Below are 26,293 nucleotides of genomic sequence, written 5' to 3' on the forward strand. Positions count from 1 at the left end.
GATTTCTTTTAAATATCGCTTAAACTATTTACATATTCTATAGAAGACATGAAACTAAACCTTTTTTTAATTTAAAATGCTATTCAGTATATTACTTAAACGATAGAATCGTTGTAAATTACTAACAAGCATATTTTTTATTAAATAAAATCAAGACAAACTTACAGTTGTTATGGACTATGATATATGGTCGCAGCGCAGAGGTACGACTCCAGCTGCAACGCATGTTTTGTATAAATTACATAACATCGTCATTGCTCACAAACGGTGAAAGAAAACTGCCATATCGTATGTCTAAAAATCGGAAAGACGTGTAACTGTGTAAATCTATATAGTCTCTAAATCTAATGCATTTATTTTAAAAACTTTATCAAATTAAACCAGTAAAAATATAGCTTTTCAGTTCCAAGGATTTTTAAAGTGATAATATATTTTAGAATTAAATTGCTTTAATGTATTTAAAAAAATCTGTGAGAGATCACAAAAAAAACCCGCGTTAGTTGCGTGCTTTTTTCAGATCGGGGCGCATTTTGAACTCAGAGTATTTAAATCAAAAGACGCCATTATAGTGTAGCATAATTTGATTGTAGTTTCTATCCGATAGGACTATTCTGGCATAATTATCGTGTCTATATATAAATGATAAAAAATGTATAATAATGTGTAAAAATAATATGGATTATTGGCCCTGCATTCTGGATAAATACATAGGAATAATATTTTTTTTTACCCGATAAATATGGTGGCGAGTTAATTATATAGCCTCTACTAATATTTTAAGATGAATAAATGGATTAAGTGCAAAAACAGCACTAAAAACAAAACATTTTAGTAAAATTGCGATAACAAATTACGTGCGTACGTAAGGTATTTTTTTTTACAATTTAAATGACTAGAAAAAGTGATGTCCTTCCATATTGTTTTGGTTCGTTAGGTACGTTACAAAAAATGTTTAGATTTTTGATATTGTTCGAAGCGTACTGTTTCTAAGATTTCATTACTTTTTTTTCACACAAACTATATACTTATATACACAAGTGAATTGTATAAATTATTTTTGCTTCGTTCATATAATATATTATATGTATTAATCATATAGTAACCTACTTCGTAATATACATGTAGCTGTTGTCTTTTTGTTCTGTTACGTGACTCGCAAATTAAACTCCAGTGACAGCTTGATTGTTGCGGTAGGTCTGGCAAGAAGCATGACAAGCACTTCTATTATTATTATGGAAATAATGCGTTTTTAGTTGGAATGTTTATTATTATAATTAAAAAAGGTTTTATGTTTTAAATAATAATTGAAACGTGAATGAGGCCTGAAGTCGTCTCTCACTTTAGGCTTTATTGTGTCAAGCTAACAGAAGAAGGATATACTCTAAATTCCTCTACGAAATCAAATCATGAATGAGGAATTCCGTAGATAAACAAAAGTAACTAGAAAGTATATAACACAGGGGATTGGCAAGTTGTAGTGACAAATGGGCAGCCTATATAGCGCCCAGAATATTAGGATATACGCCCAAAAGGTGGACATATTAAAGACTTCTATCCACCACTGTCCTTGGAAGGTGATGGATGCAGGCCGCTTCCAACTGATCGTATTGGAAATCTTAGGTCGAGGTCTACGTCGTGTATGTGTGTGCATGGTGTATACTTCCTACGACTGGATCGATGATAATGAAAATTTATTCTTTCAATAAAGTAATTGAAAATTGTTTATGAATAGGTTAATTGTAAATTTATGTGGCAGGCATAATTTTTGAGTCACTAAGGGCTGCCGTCTATCGCATTGTTATGACTATAGCTCACAAATATAATATTTTCCAATGAGTGGCAATTCTACCCGTTTTAACACTGATAAAAAGGAATAACAATAAAAACCTTGTCATATAGCAACATCATAAAACTCGTGTTGAATTAGCGATTATAATGAACAAGGTATGTAGGTAGGTACGTTTATCTTTGAGTTTTTCCTTCAAGGCGTGTGCAAAGTAGTTGCGAGGTGTCTCTATTGTTTATTCGTGCATCTGTGACAATGTCTTTGTTTAAAATTATTTGAACTGTAATTATATTTCGCTCTTATCTCTTTATATCTCAAAAGGTGATTGTATCCAAAATTTTTGCTGCCTTATAATTTTGCGTTTGTTTATTCAATTCTACTTACATCTTATATGATTTAATAATATATAGTGAAAAAGAATCCATGTTTTTTCGTATAATTTAAGACTTTATTTAACATGTTTCGGACTGTCAAATTTGGGTCAAATATGTACTGTTTTGTTACAAGGTTTGTTGCCATTTTAAAGGTTTTTTTAACGCTTTCTTGTCAGTGTTTTACCATCAAGTCGCCTAATGGAAAGCGACGCTGTGGTCGACGTTGAATCACGCAGGCTCAGTTGGTACCTAATCACTCTGACCCTGAAGACCTGGACTATAACCGTCTGGAAATAGGGAAGCAGGCAGATTGCTCCGCAGGCATCTTGATCCTCAATAGTGAAAAATTCTAGTAATCGATTTTTACAATCTTTTCTTGATTCTAATTTCATACCATTCAAGGAAGTTTTGTAATACAAGAAAAAAATAGGTTAATGCATGGTGCACGGTCAAGTCTGAACAATATAATGACCACTAACGCCATTCACAATTTCAGCCGCTTGGCTTGCATTTTTGTCTTTCATCGTTTTAGTTTCAACCCATAGACGTGCACTACAAGGCCTCCCCTTAAAAATATCTATGTGGGATGTACCATAATAACCACATTTGGCAGGCTAATTTGCAATTGCAGCGTGGTACGCAGAGGACTGTCCATCTTTTGGAAACATATTTGTGAGCACTGTCCTTCAAAATAATGCAAAAAGTATGAATTACATAAGATCGTATCCCGGAAATTCAACCTTCTATCTACGATCGAAAGTCTCAGTCCTCTACCGCTGGGCGACCATACCTCTATTTTTACCTTCATCAAAGAAAAGCTATATAATGTACTGAATTTTTACTTCGCTGAATAAAATATTTTTTTAACTGTAAAGATGTCACTCAAAAAATGAGTATAAATTTGTAATTGTTTGTGTGGGTACTTTACGAGATATCGATCACTTGAGCCATCTACATAAAAACAACGGACTACTTTTTAACCGATCTAATATTTATAATTCTCTCTGATTAAATATAACATTAAAAACCAAGTCGATATCTTTAGTGTTTCATTAGCGATGTTAAAAAATGTTTTGTTACATATTCCGTAACTAAATTTTCTTATCGACACGTAACTATTATTGAATTTAACACTATTATTGTATGTATACTTTATTAAATCTTTTTTGTTGTAAGAGTGTTAGATGTACAAATTTTACTACTTTAATGCAGATCGTGTCCACGTCGAGTGGGTGGCTGGCTCAGTTTGTTTACATACGTCAAAGTTATTATTATGTTTTATTAAGTGCTTCAACCAGATTGCGAATGTAATATAAAATTAGAACTACTATTTCCGGATACATAAGCTTTGTTATGTTTTCTTATGAGAATTGTTTTTAGAAGTAAAAAGAACGTCCGATTGCAGATGTGTGTGATGCTCGCGTCCATGAGTAGCGATAATCGTTTTTATATATATATATAAAAAAAACTTATATCTACCGGCTATGATTGTACGGTTTTCCTCCTGTCTTCTTTAGACGTGATAAAATATGTCTATAATATCTAATAATAATCCATCTAACTTATCAAAGATAAAAATTGTATGTGACTGTTGATATTTAATATTCAAAGCGAAAGTTCGAATGTTGCTTGATAAACAGATGGAATTGTTACAATATTTGGATTTCATTATATTTTATATTTATGTGAGGTATATCTTAAAAATAAGTAAGATTAAAAAATAACCTGATATACATATAACAACTACTAACAAAAGCTAACATACATTTATGCACAATCATAATTAGTAGTAGTCGTAGTATATTTATTTCTAATAGAAAATCTATTTTTCTTTCTTTTATATGATATCTAGTTATTTCATCTATTTTAATTAATTTATTTCTGCACCGCCCAAGTTCTTCTTTTCAGTCGATAAACACTCACTGCAATGCATATGTCTCCCACGAAGATCTCCACGATGACCCATTTTGCGCTGTTTGCATTCAGCGACTTTTCGCGACCTTAAATATGTCGTCGATCCACCTAGTAGGCAACACCTACCCACGCTTTTACCGCCTTGTGGTTGCCACTCGAGAACCTTTCGGCCCCAATGGTCATCGGTTCCAAAAGGTTAATTGATAGAAAACGCCTTCGAGATTAGCTTAGCCGTAGTATTAGTAAATAGTGTTTAAATAAATCAATATTCTAAAGAATTATTTTCTGATTTTTCATCTGTAATTAGGGATGAAAAGATGAAAGTGAAACAGTCCAGTGTATATTCGGCTAAATGATTAGTAGTTTTTAGCTGATATTTATAGTCATATTAAATAAATTAAAACGTTTTCCAATTAAATTGCATTTGGCAGGTGATGTTACAAGTTTTGTCTATATTAACTATATTTTGATGTTATTTATATTATCACGTATTAATGTGTTAATAATTACGGTGTCTCGCATAGTAATATCAGTAAAAGATATTGAAATCGCTTGCTGTGCTCGGTGCGCTTTCTGCGACACGCGCCATAATCCTCAAGACTGTCGCCATCTGACTATCATCTATTAATACAGCAGTGGAGCACGCACTCGCAGAACTGCATTTCTGCAACTTGAAGCAAGTTGTTAAATGGGTCGTCGAACGGCATGCCGCCAAATAAAGTAGTTTTTCTGTCATGATATTCACGAATTGCCCAAAAGATAGACTAAATGCGTTGACCGATGGTCAATATTTCGGGAATAAAAAAATTCTCTCGAAATTAGGTGTTTTTCTGCCGAAAAACCGATTAAAACATGTTGCACACACCTCGTATGCAATAAGCACTGATAAAATGTGATATGCGAGGAGTAATACAGATCATGTCTTTGTGTGAAACAATTAGCAATATGAAACGCAAAAGACCTTTATTACGAAGAATTTCAGAAAATCATTGTTTACATTACCTTTCTTATCGGAGAGGTTGCGTTGAAGATTCTTAGAGTAAACTCTATATATTAATGTTCGGGGTTTCCTCGGCAGTTTCAGCGCGGTTTTGCTCCTCTGGGCAGTTAGACGATGACCTTGATTTTAGCTCTTCCTCATTACTTGTCTAGCATTCCCATCGACGAAACAGAAAATCGGATCTATTAGTTGCTATAGTTGTATCATAAAAAGAATTTATATAGCTAACATTTGTTCATACTTTACCTTACTGCATGCCCTTATAGTTAAAAACCGAAGTTAGGGATAGAACTCGCCTATCATGAGTCATGAATATTGTTTACGTTTAGTTAAATACCTACAGTACACTTGAGCAGTGGTCGTCTAGCGGTAAGGATGGAGACTTGTGATCGTAGGTCCCGGGTTCGATTTTGGTCATACAATCCTATATATAATTCACTCTATTACATTCAATGTATAGGTTTGCCAATGCCACATTCAAGTTTCCAGAGGATGGGCAGCAGCATATTATGCATATTATGATACTACTTTGTGCCAAAACTATTACTTAGTCTGGCGATTATGGTATATCCCTCATAGATATCTTTGGAGGAGACATACCTTACAATGGGCGTCTTTAGGTTGAACCGACGAATTACCTGCTCTAAAGAGGTAAATGTTGGTGACCTAATTAATGCTCTAAAGGTTATTTACTAATTATTATTTTCAGGGATGCAATAGACAAATGTTTGCATATCGGCATTAACAACTTCACTGGATTTGAGGTGATAATGCGGTAGAGGCGTTAAACTTAAACTATTTAGAGCAATTAAGCTTGAGCTGTTATTATTATTTTTACCAAAATATGAAGCAGCCATTATAAGATACAGTTGCTTCTGAAACTTTTATGGTTGTTGCAACAATTTTAGAAAATGACTAATTTCTATTATTAATAGGAAAATATTACAGGTATGTTGCGCGGGTACTCCCCTAAAACTCGATGTTTTTAGAGGATTATATATACTATTCAAGTACGTGTGGTTGACGAATATTTAAAAAAATATGTAAATGTCTGCAAACGCGTTAGATATACAAGGTTTACTACGCCAAGTGTATAAAGTAGGTGAAGTACCTTGTACTGAACGTACTTGATAGGTTCGGTTCATCGACCGAAGAGGAAAAGCTCGGCTTTCTTGTGTATTCAACGAGAAAAAGATGTTTATATATAGCTATTACTGTAATAGTTTTTATATATCTATATATTTATGGATATGTTTTAATATGCTAACCAAAATTTGTCACCAAATTACATTACGGAGAAGGCATGGTATTCAATAAATGAATATTTAAACGACAAGAATTCTTGGAAATGATATGGCTTTATTATTTTTTTTTTCATTTAGGCTACATCTGACAGAAAGTGTATGTGCATAAATCGGTATTGTTGAACTTTTTTGAAAAATGTGTTGTGGAGTTTCTTTCTGTTTTTTTCCACAGCTATGACATATTGCAAAGCAGAGTAGAGTAAAAAATAATAAAAAATAAAAAGTTGAGGATCTTTAAAAGACAATAAATTATTATAATTTTATCTTAAATTTATTAAAAAAATATTTGGTTAAAAGTCACATATTAGATTAATCGTAATTGCTACTTATTCATTATTTCATTTTATTTTTATTGTTTATCAATAAACATTTAAAGAAATCATATGTGTGTAGTGGTGTAACAGACCAACAAAAAAGAATCACAAAAGGTGTTGTTATCGTAAAATGTGGGTTCTAGACAACCATTGGATAGACTTTGTTAATAAGGAAACATCGCTCATCAATCGATAAAAGGCGTTGAAAATCGATATATAAGTATATATCAACATACTCAAACACAAATATTATCTATATAATACTCAAAACAACTACTAAGCAAGAATATATATGTTTAAAAATGAATATTTGCCAGTTTGTTCTATGGTATTGTAAACTATGCTAACTACTCATGTGATGATGTATGGTAAAGTTGTTGTGCATGACCCCAAGGTTTCTATGTTGGTAAGTCCAATTTTCGACAGATGGCGCCGCTGTCATTCCAATGGATTTCATATATATCCTATTCCTAAGGCGCGGTACACCGGTTTCGGTAGCACTGTAGCAGATGTACTTCATTCAATCAATGTATATTTTCTCATTTATACCAAATGCCAACAATTCTGAAGTAGTTTGAAACGGAAGAGATCATTCATATGGCTTACACTCTATTTTTTTTTACTTTCACGGATACCTTTATCTGGTTCTGGACAGGGCTTTACATTTTTAATATGCTGTTTATTTCATTTATTTTTTAATTGACTTGTATTTCGTTATCGTGGCAATTGTCGTAGATCAATGTTTTTAGAGTTATAACGTTGGAACCGAAACGGATTGTACGTTCGTTTTTAGCTAGTCTATCCGGTAGATGTTATAAATATGTATAACATAACATATAGTCAATAACTAGTGTTGGTTCCACGTCCAACATGGATCCAGCGTTCACGTTCTCAAAGTGACGTGGTTTATAATTTCTTCATAGTTGTAAACAGAAAGCGAACATGAATGTAATGACTCGAAGACATAAATAACCGTGCTATAATAATTTTAAATTACTAACTAAAATGCTTGCATGTCGGTATAGAAAACTTTCAATTTCATAGGTAAGGAGTTAGTACTTATTATATATATATATTTATGATTACTACTTTAACTAAAACGCTATTATGTATTTGTCAGAATATCTTTCATTGTGAATACCTTTAAAACAATTATGGTAAAGCAACGTGTACGTTCGATATCCGAAGATAATATATATTTATATATGTAAAATAAATCTTAGGGGTAAGTTTATTTTTATATTAAAACCCGGACTAATATTAAAAAATTGTCGATAGTTTTCATCTAGTACATTCACTATCGATGTTTACGTGTAAGGATTTCTTCTCTGCGATAATGTGAATACCCGGCCGCAAGGACACGGTTCGGATGTGGCGCGCTCATTTCAATGCATTTGCATCAAACACACCTCGCTAGTGGAATTAAAATGTGGTGGCCCAGTAACCAAGCGTTAGACCTTTCGATTCTACGCACCTTACTCGATGATCTTGCGCAAGTCATCTAGGAGCGAGTGATCTGTATATCGCTCGCTATAAGCAATGTGGTCAACATAATTTCAGCCATAGAACATTCGTCTTTTCTTTCATTTCATTCTACTGCCTCATATTGTTCTCCTCCTTTGTACTTCCAATACGATAAGAGGAACAAGGTTATTTGTCCACCTTTTGCGTGGATGTTACACTCTCCAGTCCGTGGTCTCTATTTCACTAAAAAAAAAACACCGGATTAAAGTGACCAGGGAATTCCTTACATTTTATTTATCAGATGAAATTTTAAGCTTTCATGTAAATTTGAAATATGTTCGATATATAGATGCAAAAAGGAATACTCTCTACCCTTGACTTGAAATAGCATGGTAAATATTAACCGTAATTTATAGCTTCTGCTGTTTGCTTTTGAACATAACTGTTCGTAGGCGAAAATAGGATCGCGTGCAGATTTAGTGCACTATGGTATTCAACATCATCTTTGTTGCATAAAAAATAAATAGAAACCGCAGTTGAACTATACAAGGAATATAGCTTTGAATGCAATTGTACCTATTTCAACTGTACGTAGCCAATCGTTTTTATATGTTCGGAAACATTAGCGCGCAGAGATTTTATTAGGCCAATATTAGTTACACTAGTTCGATTTACGGTGTTTGTATTCTATAGTAATAATATTTATATAATAATGACATAACATTTCTATAATATTCGATTATGATATTCTAACACCTGAATTTAAAATGTGTTCTATTTCGAGAATACTAAATAATTTGTTCATTATTATAATTGGACTATATACAGATAGATTGGACCAAATCAGTAAAAACTTTAAAGAGGTGAACGTATAGCTACTATGTTACCAAAAAGCTATAAAGTTCTTTAAAGCTATAAGCTTCTTTGTCTAAAGTTTTCACTTTGATAATGTTACATTATTTTTTTTTATTTCAATTCATCAGGCCAATAACTTCTGGCAGTACAGCCTATAGATAGTAAATAACAGTTAATTTTAATATGTAGTTATCCGAATTTAAAAACGCTTTTTCTTACTATATTATCATTACATTATTTATTATTTCTGAAAACCATTGATTGATGTTTGGATAGGGTGTACCATACATTAATAAATAGCGAATTATTTATACACTAAACTCTTTAAATCTTATACTCCAATTTCCAGTCACTGTGCATAAAGTGCAGCCACGTGACAAGAGGATAGAGTAATCGTGTAATCTATTCCATAGTATAAACTTAATGCTTAAATCCATTTTTCATTTAAGTAATTAAATCATAACTTGTTTGTCTTGATTGTTTGTACCGTATTCCTTTTGTTACGTTTTATGTTGAATGTTAAGCCTTTATTGGGTGATATTAATTGAAGTTTGATGGCCTAGCGCAGAGGTCGGCAACGTTTTTAATGTAAAGTGTGAAATACTAAATAAAAAATTCATGGCGGGCGTCAACTATTTTTTGACCTAACAAATATGTAAAAATAATATTCGTATGTATAAAACATGTTCATTTATTAATTTATACATTTAATTACAGAACAAAATGATTATTAATCTTAAATAAATACAGAAGAATGTTTGTAGGTATATTAAAGACGGTGGCAAGAGCAATGACATATTTTTTTATATAAAATAATTTTAATGGGATATTTGGGTTGCCATGTCATTTGCAATTTTTTCATAATCGATCATTTACGACGTTCTGATTTTTTTGTCTAAATTGACAATAGTTTAGGGGGGCACTGAAATTTATTAAAGGGTGCAGTGGCGCCCGAGGTGCCGCGTTGCCGACCTCTGGCTTAGTGTAAAAATGTGCCCGAGGGAGCTTCTAGTCAAGTCTTCTAGACTCTTCTTCTTTAGACTATGTGCACATGCCGCTCGTCCAATTCTAGACTGATGAACATAAATACCAGTCAATCTTCGTTTTATCTCATAATGAGTTTAAGTATGACTACAATTAAATAACAATTAAAAAATGAAGAGATGGCTTGTACTCGATAATCGCTGTTTATATTAAAAGCCATTTAACCGCTCCGATATTATCAGAACGATGTTGAGGTTAATTTACGTAAATGCTTATTTGTGGCTTGAATGTTAACATCGAATATAATCTTACTTAGATGACGACTTACTTAATTATCAAACTTAAAAAGGCGGATGACATTTAGTGTTGCCTGCACTCCATGCCTTTTGTGCCATTTCATAAAATCAGTTTTCGATAATTTTTAACATGCTAAAAAATAGTCTGGCTCAGTTTTGTATGTATGTAGTAGTTCTTATAGGTATAAATCTTGACCAGAATTTTTTTTTATTATGAAAATATGCATTTTTCAATAACACCCCTACAATCCCCTTGCGGGTAGTATTTCTTATAATTTCCTTTTAGCTGATCTCTACTCAGCGAAAGCAATATTTCGTCCAAATATCAAGTTCCTTAACCTCATTGTTTCAGAAGTATCGTGATGAGTCAGTACATAAGTTGAAATCTCATAAGTATATACATACATGGATGATTATAATAATTTAATGGTAATGCGCTCATTTTACTTTGGGGTTAGCTTTAATCAAGCCAGCCGGTGAACTCTGGAAGTCACCCAAATGAACCAAGGCGGATTGCCTTGTAAGTTGCTAACCCTGTTCACCGGAGTACTACTTGCAGCTGTCTTCTCGTCAAAATAAACAGGTGTTTGTTAAAAAGACATAGACCATGCTGCTATGGGATTTCTAATACAACAACTATTGCGTCACCTTATGCTTGTTTTATTTGCCAATTGAAATTATGTTTGCCTATGGGTAATTTATATTGCTCTTTACAGCAGTACACTTGAGGGATCCCTCCCTCTGGTGCCCTGACATATGTTCTTACATTATACATATTGGGGGGATCCTAAACGGGAACAGTAGCAATATATATATACATATATATATAATAAAAAGATTCAATTTGAATTATATATACACACACACACACACACACACACACATATATATATATATATATATATATATATATATATAAAATTCGAATTGAATCTTTTTTCTTTTTTTAACATTTGGATTTTACCGCTATCATATAAGTGATCCGAGTGATACATATCCGATAAATAGATGCTATTGTATTTGCGAACTATTTATCTGCCAACTACCCTTTTGTGACAATTTTCTCAATTTTTATCAATTCAATATCTTGAGTGTTTGTTCTACGTGAGAGATTCTGCATAGGCACTTGAGGCAACGGTGACGCGTGTCGTGCGATTGTTTAGCTGATTAACTCTAGTCAGTGACACGTCAACATAGTCCACAAAGGTCTTTAGAAAATTTATAATAAAGTACAAATCTAATTTTATATAGACATGAAATCCTCTGGTACACAGCTTCCGTCGTTTAAATTTTAATTTATTCATATTATTCTTCGCATAGGATAATTTGCAGTGACCATTTGTGTAATGTAATCTTGATAATGCCAGAAGTACCTAATTTTATAGAAACTATAATCAGAGATAGGTACCCTATTAAGAGAAATGCTGGACACTCTATTGAAACAGTTATGTAGACAGTCCTTAAATGATAACTCAATCCAAGGCTATCTCGGTTCCACCTAGGTTGTTGAAAGATCACTTTTACATGTTCACGATACAACTTATAAATTAAATTACTTTTCATAATAAAAAGTCTTTTTTAAACTATCTAATTTATCACTGCCTTGACGACTGAATGCGCTGTTTATTTTCGTAGATACGAATTCTTTGTGCGGCTGTTTGTTGTTTAAATGATATTATAATAATACCTTACAAACTCTGTTTCTCTCGGAAATTTCGTGTTTAAGACCTAAACAAGGGTCAATAACTCACCATTTACGATTTACGTCAAAGCGTGACGCACGGATGGTTACGCTGAAAATAATTCGCTGAAACGGAAATCTCAACGTAAATGTAATTATCTAAATCATGGATGCATAGACCGCGGCCCGCCGGTCGAATACTGGTGGCCCGCCGACAGCAAAAATAATACTCTCGTACATTCGAAAAATAGTGAATTCTATTCCAGAATAAAACCAAAAAATATGTTTGAAAAGTACCTATAAGTAAGTCTATGCAACCATGATCTGAATAGTGCGTACTTGTTCTAGTTTCGTATAGAGATTTTCAAATGGACTAAGTTAAATGTTAGGTGCTAAAAGAAACTATCAAAATCATTTACGTTTTATTATGCTCTTTAATGTACTTTATTAAAATTTTTCCACTCATTAATGGCTAGCGATGTTACAAACATTTTAATCCAAATTTAAATTAAAATTATAAAGTAATATGTCAAAAAATTGCTTCACAAACATTCTAAAGACACCATGTTGTCGTAACATGTAGGTTATAACTGCAGAATCCATTGTTTTATGTAAAATAGATATTAAAATGTAAAAAACAAAGCCTTAAGATAATAAATTTCTTTCACCAGCATTTTTACAAATTACGACATTGATAGGTGTCGGAAGACAAAACTTTTGCTTAGTATTGTTTTGGGGCCAGAAATAGAGTGGACTGTAAAATCCTTCTAAGCGGCCTCTCGCAAAGGAAACATATAGCCAGTATAAACCCACCGAAGATAGTGAGAGTGATAAACATTTGACAGGCTTACGTTTTTAAAATTACATCTCGCCATACGACAGTTAGACGTCATGTACATGTTATCACGCATCTTTAAGATCGCAATATTTCTATTGTTTTCTATTTACAAACACAAAATAATAGCCTTGAAAGTAATTAAAAACTTTTTTATAACGATTTAGAGGTCATTATACACATTAAAAGGCCTATAAAGGTTACATCGACCTCTGCATAATAACCTAATATAGCGCCCGATTTTAACGGTTGGAGAGGATGGAATAAATTTTATGCGATACCATAATGTCCCTGCATATTTTCCAGTTATAGGCACTGATTACGGATTAGTAAATTAATATCGGTTTAGTTTAGAGTAATGTTGTTTTTTATATATTAAATAGATTCTGTATCAATGATGTAATGACCTACTTCGTAAACAGTCTTTCGTCATGTGGCGTTGAAATTTTAAATGTTAGATTGATGTAAAACAAATATTGTAGTTTTAAACCAAATCTAGAATTGATACAATCAGCATAGATGAATATACAATGAATGGTGAATGCGGTGGGGTGGGCCGGAGATTTTTTAGTCTTCGTATTCGTTCTTGCCCATTTTTGTATTATCATATTATATAGTTAAATAAAGTAGTTAAAAATATAATACATATTATATAGTTGTCTGTGTTAAATTATACGGATAATGTTGTTGATTGCACATTTGCATATATTCTGTTAACATAATTCTATCTTATGTTTGAATATGTAATATACCATTGTTTGTTTGTAAAAGAATAAAATTAAAAAAAATATTGTATTACAGAAGCTATTTCAAGGTAACATTTTTTTAAATCAAATATTGCTATAATATAATAGATTACGAAGTAAAAGTCGGCGTTCACAAATTTTGTTAGATTTCTTCTTCTTTTCAGCTGATGAACGTCCATTACAAGGTATAGGTCTCCCCTATAGATAGGGTTAGGTGGAGGATAGGGACTTGCTCTGCCCGCATCCAGTGACTTCCCGTAACCTTAACTATGTTGCATTTACTGGCTCGCGATCGTCACTCGAGAAAACTTCGGCCCTAACCGCCATCGGTGCCACGATTTGTCAGATTTAGAAAATGACAAATAATTCCAACACATATAAAATTTCAGAAGTATTTTTAGGGAAAGCCACTACCTTTTGAACTTTCATAAAAAACTATTTTTTATTCGTTGAACCAGTATGTGCACAAGTTTAAGCTTTGGTTTTTTTTAAATTTATTATGCCTACAATGTTTACTTTTACCAATCTATTGCAAATTTCCTTGGATTCGACCAATGTTGCTTAAGACTGTTTAACAATTCTTCGATTGTCTGCCAGGGACACGCTTTCTTTTCCGTCTAGCGCATCATTACCTAACGTTGTTAGTCTCCCAAAACGATACCAGTCGGAAAGATGAATATGTCTGACTAGACCTGAAAAGTTACATTTAGAATTTACGAATGTTTATTGAATAAGAAATAATTTCGCAACTGATTCGTTAACCTTGCGAAAAACCTTACCTTTTCTGGATTTGGCTAGCTACTTACTACAAACATTAGAAAAATATTATTTATTTTTAATTACTTTACTCGCCTTGACGGACTTCATAATTTCAAAAGTTATTAGTCTGTCGTAGTCCAATAAAAAAATAAAAAATCAAAACGTATTTTATGAGGTTACGTGAAAAATAAGTTTTTTTTTTAATTTCGCACACTGCAGCAGTATTGTATTGTAAAAAAAGTGTTGTTTTTACAATTATTTTCGTATTCTTTGCATATTTTTTTCTCATTGAATTCTTCGTTGTGAATAAAAATTTGAAAATTAAATTAGTCAATTAGTTCAAGCCGTTTTCGAGTTTTGTGTTTAGCAGCACAATTACAAATTCCTTAAACCTCATAATTTAATGAAATTATCTGTGGGATTTGAATAGTGATAGCCTAACGGTCTGTGACGTACGATCGCAGGTCTTCAGTTCGATTCCTGGGATACAATCTTATATAATTCACACTATGTGCAGTAATAATATAGGATTTCTACTACAGTCGACTGCAGTGGCGCTCTCTGCGTACCAACACCAGATTACGGTCGCCAATCCGCCTGCAGACCGAGGCGATTTTGTTATATCCTCCATTAATATCTTTTGTTGGAGCTCTTTGCCTTGTAGTGGGTGTCTATGGGTTGAAACGATACTATACCATACGATCTCACAGACAAAAATGAACGGGACTTATGCAAAATTACTCTCCGATAAACCTAATATTGAAAATAAATAAAGAACGGATAAAACTAAGCATTTGATGCAGTTGCGGATTCAATCAGTGCGCCGTTATGTAAGGTTTTGTCATATAAAATCCTGTTCAACATGTTTGCTCTGTTCTCACAGGACATTAACCTCGTTTTTTTATTAGTTATGACGTCTTCAAATTCATCGATAAACCTAGTTTGAAATTTTAAGAGATTATCACATTAGTTAAGTAGTTTGTTATTGTTCTTTAATGAACTTATAACATCAGAACTGAAAGTTTTTGTTTCCATTATTTAAAGTGCACTTTTAAACTGGCGTATAAGGCCTCTCGGTTATCATATAATAAAATTAAAAAGTTTTAACAAAAAGTCGTAGAAATATATTACATTGTACAAGATTTTTTTTATCATTATCGTCATTTCAACCTTAGGACATTCACTTCTGGATATAGATTTTCAATAGGTGGAAAAAGACGTTTTGAATGGACGTCCTCCGCTGCGCTTGCTGGGCCTAGTGCCCATTTGTCCTGCGCGCTATGTGGCATGGCCACTGAACCAACAAGTTGTCAATTCGTTGAGCTATGTGTAACAATTTTTAAATGATAATAAACAGAAAATTACTATTAACTACTAAATAACAAATTTTTTGAAGTAATCACAATCTACCACCAGAGCACGTTTAGAACCTTCGTAGCAATGAATTTAAGTTGCTGAGGCCACTATAGAGCCTTTAACTTTAATTTTAGTTTCGTTCAAATTGGATTATGTTATGAATAACTGTAGACTTGGATAAATTTAAACTTGACGCGACTTTATAAGATTGTAGGTGAACATTCCTAGATTACGAGTGAAAGGGCACTTTCTAAAACGTACTCTGTGTAAACGTCACGGCGTCAAAGAACCCTTAGATAGCGTTGCACTGAAAACCGGTTTAATTCATTAATCGCTAATATAAAGATGAGTGCCAAAAAATTGTTATACAGTGGTATATATTTCCGGCAATATAAATTAAAAACAGAATTAGAAGCGAATCGTTAGTACGGACTATAAAACACAGGGTGTTTAATATTCAAAATGTGTTTGTCTTCATGCAAACAGTTTTAGGTATAATCTGAACAAAAAAAAAAATTGAAAATTTTCAGAAAATTAATCGGTTTAATTTTTTTAAAGGTCACTTGCAATAATGGGAAAAAAAAAACATGACTTACGGTGGTAAATTTCTTATAAGATGCCGTCTTTATATCTAATTAAAGTCAGACGTTTTATTAGCTTCTACAGCTTTGTCAAGACTCGCGAATCGGATATAAATGGGCGTACTATATACACAAAATATTATTTCAGTTAAAAATATTCATCTTTCATATTTGCTCTCAGTCAATATTTTTGTTTTCTTAGCAAAAATAGATTTGTTATTGATTTTAAATAAATATTTTTATGAAATTAAAAAATACGTTTTATTTTTCTTAACAAACTGTATGCCTCTTCTCTTCGTAGCAATGTATTAGGGGGACCGGAATGTAATGTCATCTCTGTCGACACATTTTACAAAAAAACCGATAAATTTTTACCGCTCTGGCGTTGAAAATTTGTATACTAGATGGCAAAAGGTTGTTGATAACGAAGGTGAATATATTTTTGGTTAGAAATAAAAACTTGTTAAAAATGTAGTCGTGTGAATTTAACTTAAGAAAATGGCATTACTTTCTGGTCCTCCTAATATTTTAATAGGATGCTGTTACAGAGGGAGTAAAATTTGTTTCTAGTTTGTATCAAATAGGATTTTTCTCGATTTTTTTTCATATCATATACAAGTGATCTCTGTAAATTATCCAAAGTACAGACAGTAACATTATTAAATACACAAATCCACAGTACAAACTACCTGCGAATATTTTTTTTGTTTAATTGTTGATAATTTTATAATTTCACTCAACGTTCGATATAGTTTTATTAAGTGAATTTCGAATTGATAATGACATTTTTCCTAATTTACATATAAAAGATAACGAACAAGTCAATGCGACGAAGAAATATGAGAGGCAAAATAAATCCTTTATTTAAAAATAAACCAACCACCTTGGCTTTTAGGTTAAAAAATCTACACTTTCACGACTTTCAGATATACATAGTAAATGACTTTATAATGTTCCGGTTGAAGGGTGACGTAGCCGTGATATCTTATGTCTTAGGATGACATGACAACAGGATTTTTCATTAAAATGCGTCTAACAAAAGTTTGGTGCGAAATGAACTTGCAGTAAAATGTTAATAATTCTTGAAAGAATAGCCTTTTCGTAGAGAGATCAAAATTGGCACTTGAATAAGATAAAGTAAATACCTTGATAAAAATCTTTTTGACAAATAATCTCCGAGTTAAATAAACGCTAAAGTGTGTCGACGCATTCATATCTTTTGAATATTATATATATACAAACTGTATATTATAGATAATTAAACTGTGCTGTGTGAATAAACGCGAATTCTCATTGATTTTCTTATCTTTATTTGCCTACAGAGTAAAGAATGTATACACACAGAGCTAGTTTTAAAGGTGAATTAATTACTTTGTTTATCGTCAGGTTAAAACAGCGTTTGACACTCTTTCTACAATAAAATGGTGATAATTAGATTCGTGATAGTGAAGCATGGTCAAATGTGGAACAAAAAACACATTCGCCCTTTTTAAGTGTTCGTTATATTTTATCGTAAAGCATTACCTTCTAAACATCGGGAGATAAAGTTATATCAGCAACGTCTGTGCTTGAATAATATAATAAGAACCAAAGTAGTTCTTAAAAATAAATATTCAATGCAACTACTTTTATAGCCATAAGTAAATCATTAATTGATTCAGATTAAGTATTTTCCATGTGCAAAAACCAATAAAACGAAACATGGTATGTACTGTATTTCTCTAACGAGATCGAATAAAGTGCAATGAGATACATAGACGAACAAAAGTAACAGACATTGGTAAATGGCAGCAGCCCATATAGCGTACAGAACAGATGTCTATTGGGACCGTAAATTTCGCTAGTGAAGACAATGGACCGCCGCGTAGTACATCCACCAAAAAGACCAGCTTGTGACTCTAGTTGGAAGAAGATGCAAGTCGCTTTCAATGAGTCCTATTGGAAATCCACGAGGAGACCTATATCCAGCTCTGAACGACCTACGGTTGCAATGATAATGATTAAGTTTTTAATAAAAAATAAAATGAATATTATTTTTACCTAAACAGTTAAATGTATGGTTTGAAAGGTTTAATTCAATATTGAGCGTTTGAGAACCATCTCATAGTGCAATCCGTAGCATGCGGAATCAGGTTTTCTTTCCTTAACGATGAAGCGGAAATTTTCGGAAAGTTCACGGTGAACAAATAAAAAACACATTGCTCAAATTTGGAAAGTTTCAAAGGTAAGTTAGGTATTTTTTCATTATGCATACTGCAATGTATAAGAAAACTTGTAAAAAAAACAATGAAATCGCTAGTTCTCACGTTACGTCGTGACTATGGGAAATAAAGATTCCATTTTGTATACTATGTTTTGATAATAAATAGATATATTTCATATTTTTGGGAAATATTGACTTCTAATTTGCGGCGGTTAGTTCATTATAAAATATTCTATAAAAACTTTTACCATATGTATATCGTTACGAATATGTATGTTATCGTTTGAAAATGGGCATCATTTTAAGTAACATTTTTAATTGAATTTTATTTCTTCAAAAATGAAAATTTTGTGTGTGTTTGACTAAATTCGTAAATGTGGACTAAACACTGTGTCACACGCTTAACTGTAGAGTATTTAGAATTAATTTAGTGAAATTGCGACTTTTATCTTTTCGTTGAATGACTTACATATCAATTTATTTTAAAATGAGATACATTGTTACTTCGTTTTGTCTTTTAGTGTATGTTAACTAAATAATATTTTATTCAACGAAACCTTAATGAAAAGAAACTTAAACCTTATGATTAGAATGATTTCCGAATCAATGGAAAAAATAACCGAAGTATATGTTACTGTGTCGCCTTGCTTGTGGTCGTGTCATTAATCGTCTTCTTCTTGCTCATTGAAATAAATGATATTTGCGTAATATTTCATAATTTGCATAGTTGGTTTATTATCAAATATTCCATAAATAAAAATTCTCATCGCTAAAAGTGTTGTTAATTTATTATTGAATATTTATTTATTGAAAGAAAATATAGACAAATTATAGAGAAAATTGTAAAAATATCTGTTTATAGCCGTGCATAAAATGTCTAAACTAAAAAGTTAACATGATGTAGACATACATTAAATGTAAATATTATTACGGTGTTACTAAAGTCATTGCTACTTTTGCTTGTCGGCACTCCTCGTGACTCGTCCATTGCTCTTGATCTGATGACATGTCTCATTCCTGATTCAATATTACAGAGAAATCCTTAGCAGAAGAAGTATGTAAATATTTATGCGGATATTTTCATGCGGGTTTCCGATTATGCGTTTATCGGATATTTAAGTAAAACTAGATTAATTAAACGTAACCGTTTTGATTTTATTTAGTTAACAGTCCTAAGGCACGCGAAACTAAACATCTGATTTGCAAACGAATTATTAAAATTTAGTAATGATGTTGCAGTGAATTAATTAAGTTTTTCTTTTGCAATAAAATGGTTTTAATAGACTTACACTTAAACCAATTAACATCGATTATAACTACATCATTATATTTATTGTCTAATAATAACATCTAATTGATTTTGTGGAAAGTAACACTTTTTCTTATAAATTTTTGTTCGTGTTTAGACTACCCAGACGATCTTATAAAAATTACAAGGAAGGTTATAAGGTCTTACTTCTTTTTTATCAATATTAGTTTGTGTAATATAATGACGAGTCCATGATTTTCTTATCATAATGGTGTTGTTTTTACGAATTTGTTTGTGGTTTGTTTTAATATCAGCAAAAACCTTTAAAACTTTACACCTATTTACAGTCCCCTTATATAGTGATTACTGAAAAACGTTTTAAATATTTTTTTTTCTATTGAAAAGCGACAAGACATGAAACACTCAAAATAAAATCTGCAGGCATATAAACAATAATTAATTATACCGATTTTTTTATATACCTTATTTATTATTTCTAATGAAACCCTCTAAAGCTTTCACAGCTATAACCAATCATTCGCATTTAATTCAAAATATTAAAAAGATATTCCGTCAGCGGTAGAAAGGAATAAATTTTAATATGACTAGAAAGAACGTTAGCGGCAATCAAAAATAGAATTTATAATGTGTGAAATTGACGTCAATGGCTGGGAATGCGTTATTAATATATTTTTGAGCAGTTAAGGTTGATAAATAAGGAATATATACAACACAGTAAACTTATAATAAATGTTTTTGTGCAGGCTATCTTATAACAAATATAATTCACAAAGGTTATATACCTTAAGTTATAATGCAACTTTAGTTTGTAAATTAGTTTGTTACATGACATGACGTGCACGTAGTACGTTTACCTTATCAACGTCAATACGGAGTTACTAATAGCGAAAGAGCTGAACGCGAGACCATCGTTATTTTGTAAAAGCACAGAGTTTCCCCACATTGTTCAGATTTTTTTACGAGGTCGATATAGCAATTAAGAGATCTGTAGACGTACGACAGTTACCGATGTAGTCGAGCAGATTGGCAGATTGAAGTGGTGGTTGGCAGACCCCATTGCAGAACGAATGGCCGCTGGAGCCCTAAAGTTCTGTAGTGGACCACGGACAAAAAAAGCACAGAGTAGTGTGTCCACCCATTAGGTAGACAAAAGACCCTGTTAAAGTTGTCACAACACACTATGTGCAGGCCAGTTCCAGTCGGTCTTATAGAAAATCTGTCGGGGAGGCCTACGTCGAGGGATGGGTATCTAACGGCTGAAAGGTCCTGCCGATGTCACTATGAGTTTAACTTAATAGTAGCATGAATAACTGTAAGCAGGCGAAGAGATATTTTCAGCTTACATAAAATAACGAAGGTTTAGAGTTCATAGGTTTATAGACTATAAGAATATTAAGCCTTCGTGAGTAGATAGAAAATTGTCCACTTTTAACTACTGTTTTCAATAAACATTAACTATCTTTGTATTGCAAATTAAACAACAATTCAGGCCAAGTCCGTATTGTTTGCTTATTGTGATTAACTTTATAATATTTCATGGCATTGAGAATAATCGCGACTAATGAATACAAGGTAAATGTGACAAATGATAGTTGTAGATAAATCTTCTTTATTAAAGAAAAATATAGGTTATGTTCTCGGGGCCGTGTATTAAAATTTGTTTCTAGATGTCGATAATGTTAAAACTGTCATTACATAAAAATCTTAGATTACGGACTTCCGCAAAAAAATGTCCCCCAATTTTACGGTTTATTCAGTTTTTGTTCAGTTATGAAAACCATTGTGAAATTGTTTTCTGATGGTATTGGCCAATTTGCAACAAAGTGGACAACGAAGTTAGACTGATGCAAATGAGACACTTGACATATTCAACATTATTTAAGAATCTTTAGATTTGAAAATTTGATTTGTTTGTGAATTTTACAGCCCAATATTAATAGCCCGGTAGCTCGAAATATATTGTTATGTTACCCACAGACAATTGGGTGTCAATAATTTCGTGGTAGAAGCGAAAGTGACCCAACCCAAGTAAACATTTGTATGATCATACTCTTAATTAGGCTTTTACGTAGTTCAATGGTTTTACCATCCATTTTTTCATACTCGTTCAATACTGTGTACAACACTAGGATAAAATTTTGAGGATTGGTACATAAAGTTTTCAAAATTTTTAGCTACAATTCTGAATGTTGTTTACTTCGCAAACGATTGATTATTTATAAAGTTAAATGAAGTTCAGTTTTTTTTTGTAACCACTTAAATGTGTTATTTCCTGTAGGCTTACACTTTTTCATGTTTCGAGTGTACAGTCACCTTTACACGACAAGCATCTGTATATCATAATGATTTACTTCAATCAAACTTAATAAAAGGCAGGCAATTTTAAAACCCAAGAGATTTTGGTTTTGTAAACCTTCATTTGCCTTAATCTAAATAATATTAATGTTAACCCCTCAGTTTTTTATACTTTATTCGAGTAATGTTCCCCAAAATTCGGCCTTAATGGAAATTATAACTATTCTACTTTTCACAGGTTTCCACTAATATTTATTTTTTGCCCTTGATAGATGATGTATTTAAATATAAAATAATAAACTTAACGAAAGCCAGTCGTAAATATATGGCTGGTATCAAATTGTCGAAAATAATATCTATTTATTCAAAATTAAATGTAATTGCGTTTTTTTTACAATTAATATATAAAATAACAGCTAATATATAAGATCTTTATTGTTACTATTACTTAGCCTAATTCCAAATAATAACCTATTCTTGTATTGTAATAATATGTTTCTTGGTTTATAGAGAGCTGCTGTCCAGGGAAGCTTCTGGCAAGGATTCCTGGCATCTCTATCCGTGGTGGTTGTCTCTGAGCTCGGTGACAAGACATTCTTTATCGCTGCCATCATGGCGATGAAGCATCCACGGATAGTGGTGTTCGCTGGCGCCATTTCCGCATTGGTGTTCATGACTGTACTCTCCGCGGCTTTTGGATGGGTGGCCACTGTTATACCCAGGGTGTACACTCATTATATCAGCGCAGCGCTGTTCGCGATCTTCGGGTTGAAGATGTTGAGGGACGGGTGGAAGATGGATCCTAACGAGGGGCAAGAGGAGTTAGACGAGGTGCAAAGCGAATTGAAGAGGAGAGAGGATCAGGTGTGTGTTTTATATATATTTGGCATGTAGTACGATTTTTGTTATGCTGTGTAAAATTTTAGTGTAAAGGGTGTTCAATTTACATTTAATTTCTCGCCAATGATCCTTTACCTAAGATCCGTTATAAACAATTAGACGCATAGCAGACGAAACTATGCGGCTTATCGCACATGTGTATTTATTATTAACAAAACTCACACAATGTTCAGTTCATCGTCACTCTAGATATAACTTTTGTTTTATTGTCGCCTCTACTATTGTTATCTTAAATTTCGGGTTTAGACCCAAATTTGAGTCCGTATGTAAAGTAAAAGATGCGTTATCTAGTTTCTGACTAGACTATGAAACATTCAATTGATCTATATATTATTTGTATGTGCTTAAACACAGTATTTAAAATAGTTATTCCTTTGTACTAATAAGTACCGATTGCCTTATCGATAATTAATATTAAATCCGCGTTATGATATTAATAGCTCAATGTGTTGTCGTAGAGTGTTTTCTAATAATATCACACACACGGTATTAAACTATTGGTTCATACCAATAGTTTATTACCGTTGAATATAAAAAAAAACAAGTTGTACCCGTCAGAACTAACCAGGGTTTTATAACAGTAAATTATGTACAAATTAGTATTTGCTGTCGTAGCACACATGTCTAGAACAGGCATTTCTCGTTAGTTAATTAAATTTATCAGGTATCGTACTCTATCGTCATATGATGGAGATGGGCGCGGACTTGTTTCCCGCAGGGTAGGCTTCTGAAGTTCAATTCGGAAATTGTATTATAGTGTTACCGAAATTGCTATAACATACCAGACTATTTTTAACAAGGTTACAAGTCTAAAATTTATCACAAAACTCCTTTGGAACTCTTAAAAAAATACAGTCAACGTCAATGTGAACTTTAAATCTCAAGACCATTTTCAATTAAAAATAGAAAATATGATACTGTAATTATGAAACATTTTTTTCTTGATTTAATATAATCTATTTAATTATAAATAGACAAATATAGAATGGGGGATAAATATAATAATAGGGCCGACCATCTGGATAGATTTTTTACAATTTTTTTATAAATATCTTTGTTTATAAAATAAAAACAATAACAGAGATGTTTTCGTAGTTGTGCAAATGTTGAATTCCTTTTATTTTTAAATTTGTATAATTTTGGCTCTGCAAGTATCTTCTTCTTTACTCTAAGTTTATGTCTAACTGTTAGTAAAAAGGATTTTTATAACGATTTATACGAAAATGGAACGCATCATTAGAATGACATAGATTAAAAATGTACAGGAGTCTACAAAACGATCAAGTTCGCCCGAAGGTTCAGTGTCCGCTGCGTCGGCCCATTCTGAAAGCTCCGGACCCTCCCGAACCCCTGTAGTGGAGGTGCCTGAGACGCAAGAGGAGCCCCAAGCGGGCCCCTCAACACAATCCGAACCGCTGAGGGTGATCTTACGTCATTATGCCTGGCAGTACGAATGACACCTTAGTTTCTTTTCTTTTAGCTTAGCTTTTTTACGTTCCGTTTTTTGCACTGACCACATCACCTTTTTTGTTCAAAATCTTGCTTTTTAGGCCTTCATAATATAAAATCGGTATATAAAGGAATTCAGCATTTGAATAGTTCATTATCTAAAGCCCCATCAGTCGAATAAAAATAACTAGGGACGCTCTTGTTTGTTTTGAATCGTATTTTACTGCCAGAGTTTATATTGACATAAATAAATTAATCATATTTCTAATAGGTACCTTCCGACACTTGTTTCGTTTTTTAAGTTATCCATTTTTATAACTGACTGGGCTTCTCATAGACGTTTTAGTTAATTGTTATGCCTTTACATTACGTATTATTGTTTGCATTTGTTTATATTCCTATGAATATTATCTGTCTATTCCGTATCTTGAGTTACATTACGAGATAATAATTCTTTATTTCAGTAATTATGTCGAGTCATTATTAAATAATATTACTGCGCTTGGCATGTAGTCGTATGGTAATGCATTATCGCGTTTAGTTAATATTTAGAGATTAAGATGTTATATTTTTACCTTATATATACATTATGTAAATTTTCTGTGCAATGTCATTGTGACATGATGTTAATTAACCAGCCAGTAAAATCCTAGTTACGAGTATGGATGGCCGCTTACAATTTTTGATAACCTATCCCCACTACTCGTTCCGGAATTATATACCCTTCATCTATATTTCGCTAATTGTGAGATTCGTTTTTGTTTGAATTAATAAGAACAAATTGATTACAGGATGAAAAAGAAGAAACTTTGGATATGTTAGAACAGGGTCAAGCAGAGAGCAGAAGGAGAAAACGTAATGCAATATTAAAAGTATTGCTTCAAGCGGCTTCGTTGACTTTCCTTGCCGAATGGGGCGACCGGTCGCAGTTGGCAACGGTCGTTTTGGCGACGAGAGAAAACGCAGTCGGTGTGGTAGTGGGAGGTTCTCTCGGGCACGCGCTTTGCACGGGACTAGCTGTGATAGGCGGCAGGATGGTCGCGCAGAAGATCTCAGTAAGAACTGGTGAGTTAAAACAATCCATTAATTATTGAAAAAAAAAAAGATTTTTGTTGGCAAATCAAATTTGGTCTCGGACTCGGAGGTTTATGTCAAGCGGTTACATTGAGAATTTGCTCAGATTGGGAGTCCGATGTTTTACCGACTGTCTATCCGGGCCTTGAAGCATGGAGGTTGCGCTGGTGTTACTATTTGAAAGGAAGTTTAAGGTATCCTGCAAAGTCGACCTGATTAGTTATACTGTTAAGTTTACCGATCGTGAAGTCACAGAGTGGCCATCGATGATACAGCGTAAAGACAATAGGAGACAAGTAGAACATTCTTTTATTGAATAGATATACAATTTATATTAATTATGTTTTTCTTCTTTTCTAGTTACGATTATCGGAGGCATAGTGTTCCTTTTCTTCGCGGTAAGTGCTTTGATCATCGGTCCCGGTGAATAACTGGACGTTTAGACGGTTTTACTTAATTTTTAAGTGACAACATGTAAAATAATAATGTACAATGTTTTATAAATCTCAAAAACCATTCATGCAATATTAAAATTTAGAATTTACATTAGTCTAATAATAGAAACACAAAGCTTATTAATAAGTTTTGTTAATAAAATAATGAAGATTTTTTGGAACATACGTTTTTGTTTTGATATTTTATGAGATTTTTAATGTTATGACCCTAGTAAAAAATGGTGACAGCTGCATTTTATTTACTTTAGGAAATGTAACGCCATTTTTTATTAAAATGATAATGCTTAAATTATAATTTTAAAATTAAAACAGGAACTGTGTAAGAGAACTCCGTCTGACTTGTTTCAGTTGCATTCGATGTGAAATAGTTTGATTATGAATATTTTAAGGAAACGGTT

The 26,293-nt window shown here is 32.5% G+C and overlaps 1 protein-coding gene across 4 annotated transcripts in view; it reads left to right on the top strand.

The window, feature by feature from the left end:
• Positions 1-26,018, top strand: part of LOC137925462 (putative divalent cation/proton antiporter TMEM165) — a 47,302-nt gene extending 21,284 nt beyond the window's left edge. For all 4 annotated transcript variants that reach the window (XM_068768908.1, XM_068768906.1, XM_068768907.1 and 1 more), the window contains 3 exons: positions 22,528-22,881; positions 25,158-25,431; positions 25,801-26,018. In XM_068768908.1, the coding sequence (XP_068625009.1) occupies positions 22,528-22,881; positions 25,158-25,431; positions 25,801-25,871 (699 nt within the window). In that variant the 3' untranslated portion in view covers positions 25,872-26,018. The remainder of the gene's footprint in view (positions 1-22,527; positions 22,882-25,157; positions 25,432-25,800) is intronic.
• Positions 26,019-26,293: the final 275 nt, after the last annotated feature.

This window comes from Battus philenor, unplaced genomic scaffold (genome assembly GCF_028537555.1).
Source record: "Battus philenor isolate CCGP_79_NKW_IND1 unplaced genomic scaffold, ilBatPhil1.0.hap1 SCAF_27, whole genome shotgun sequence".
NCBI classification, from domain to species: Eukaryota; Metazoa; Arthropoda; class Insecta; order Lepidoptera; family Papilionidae; genus Battus; species Battus philenor.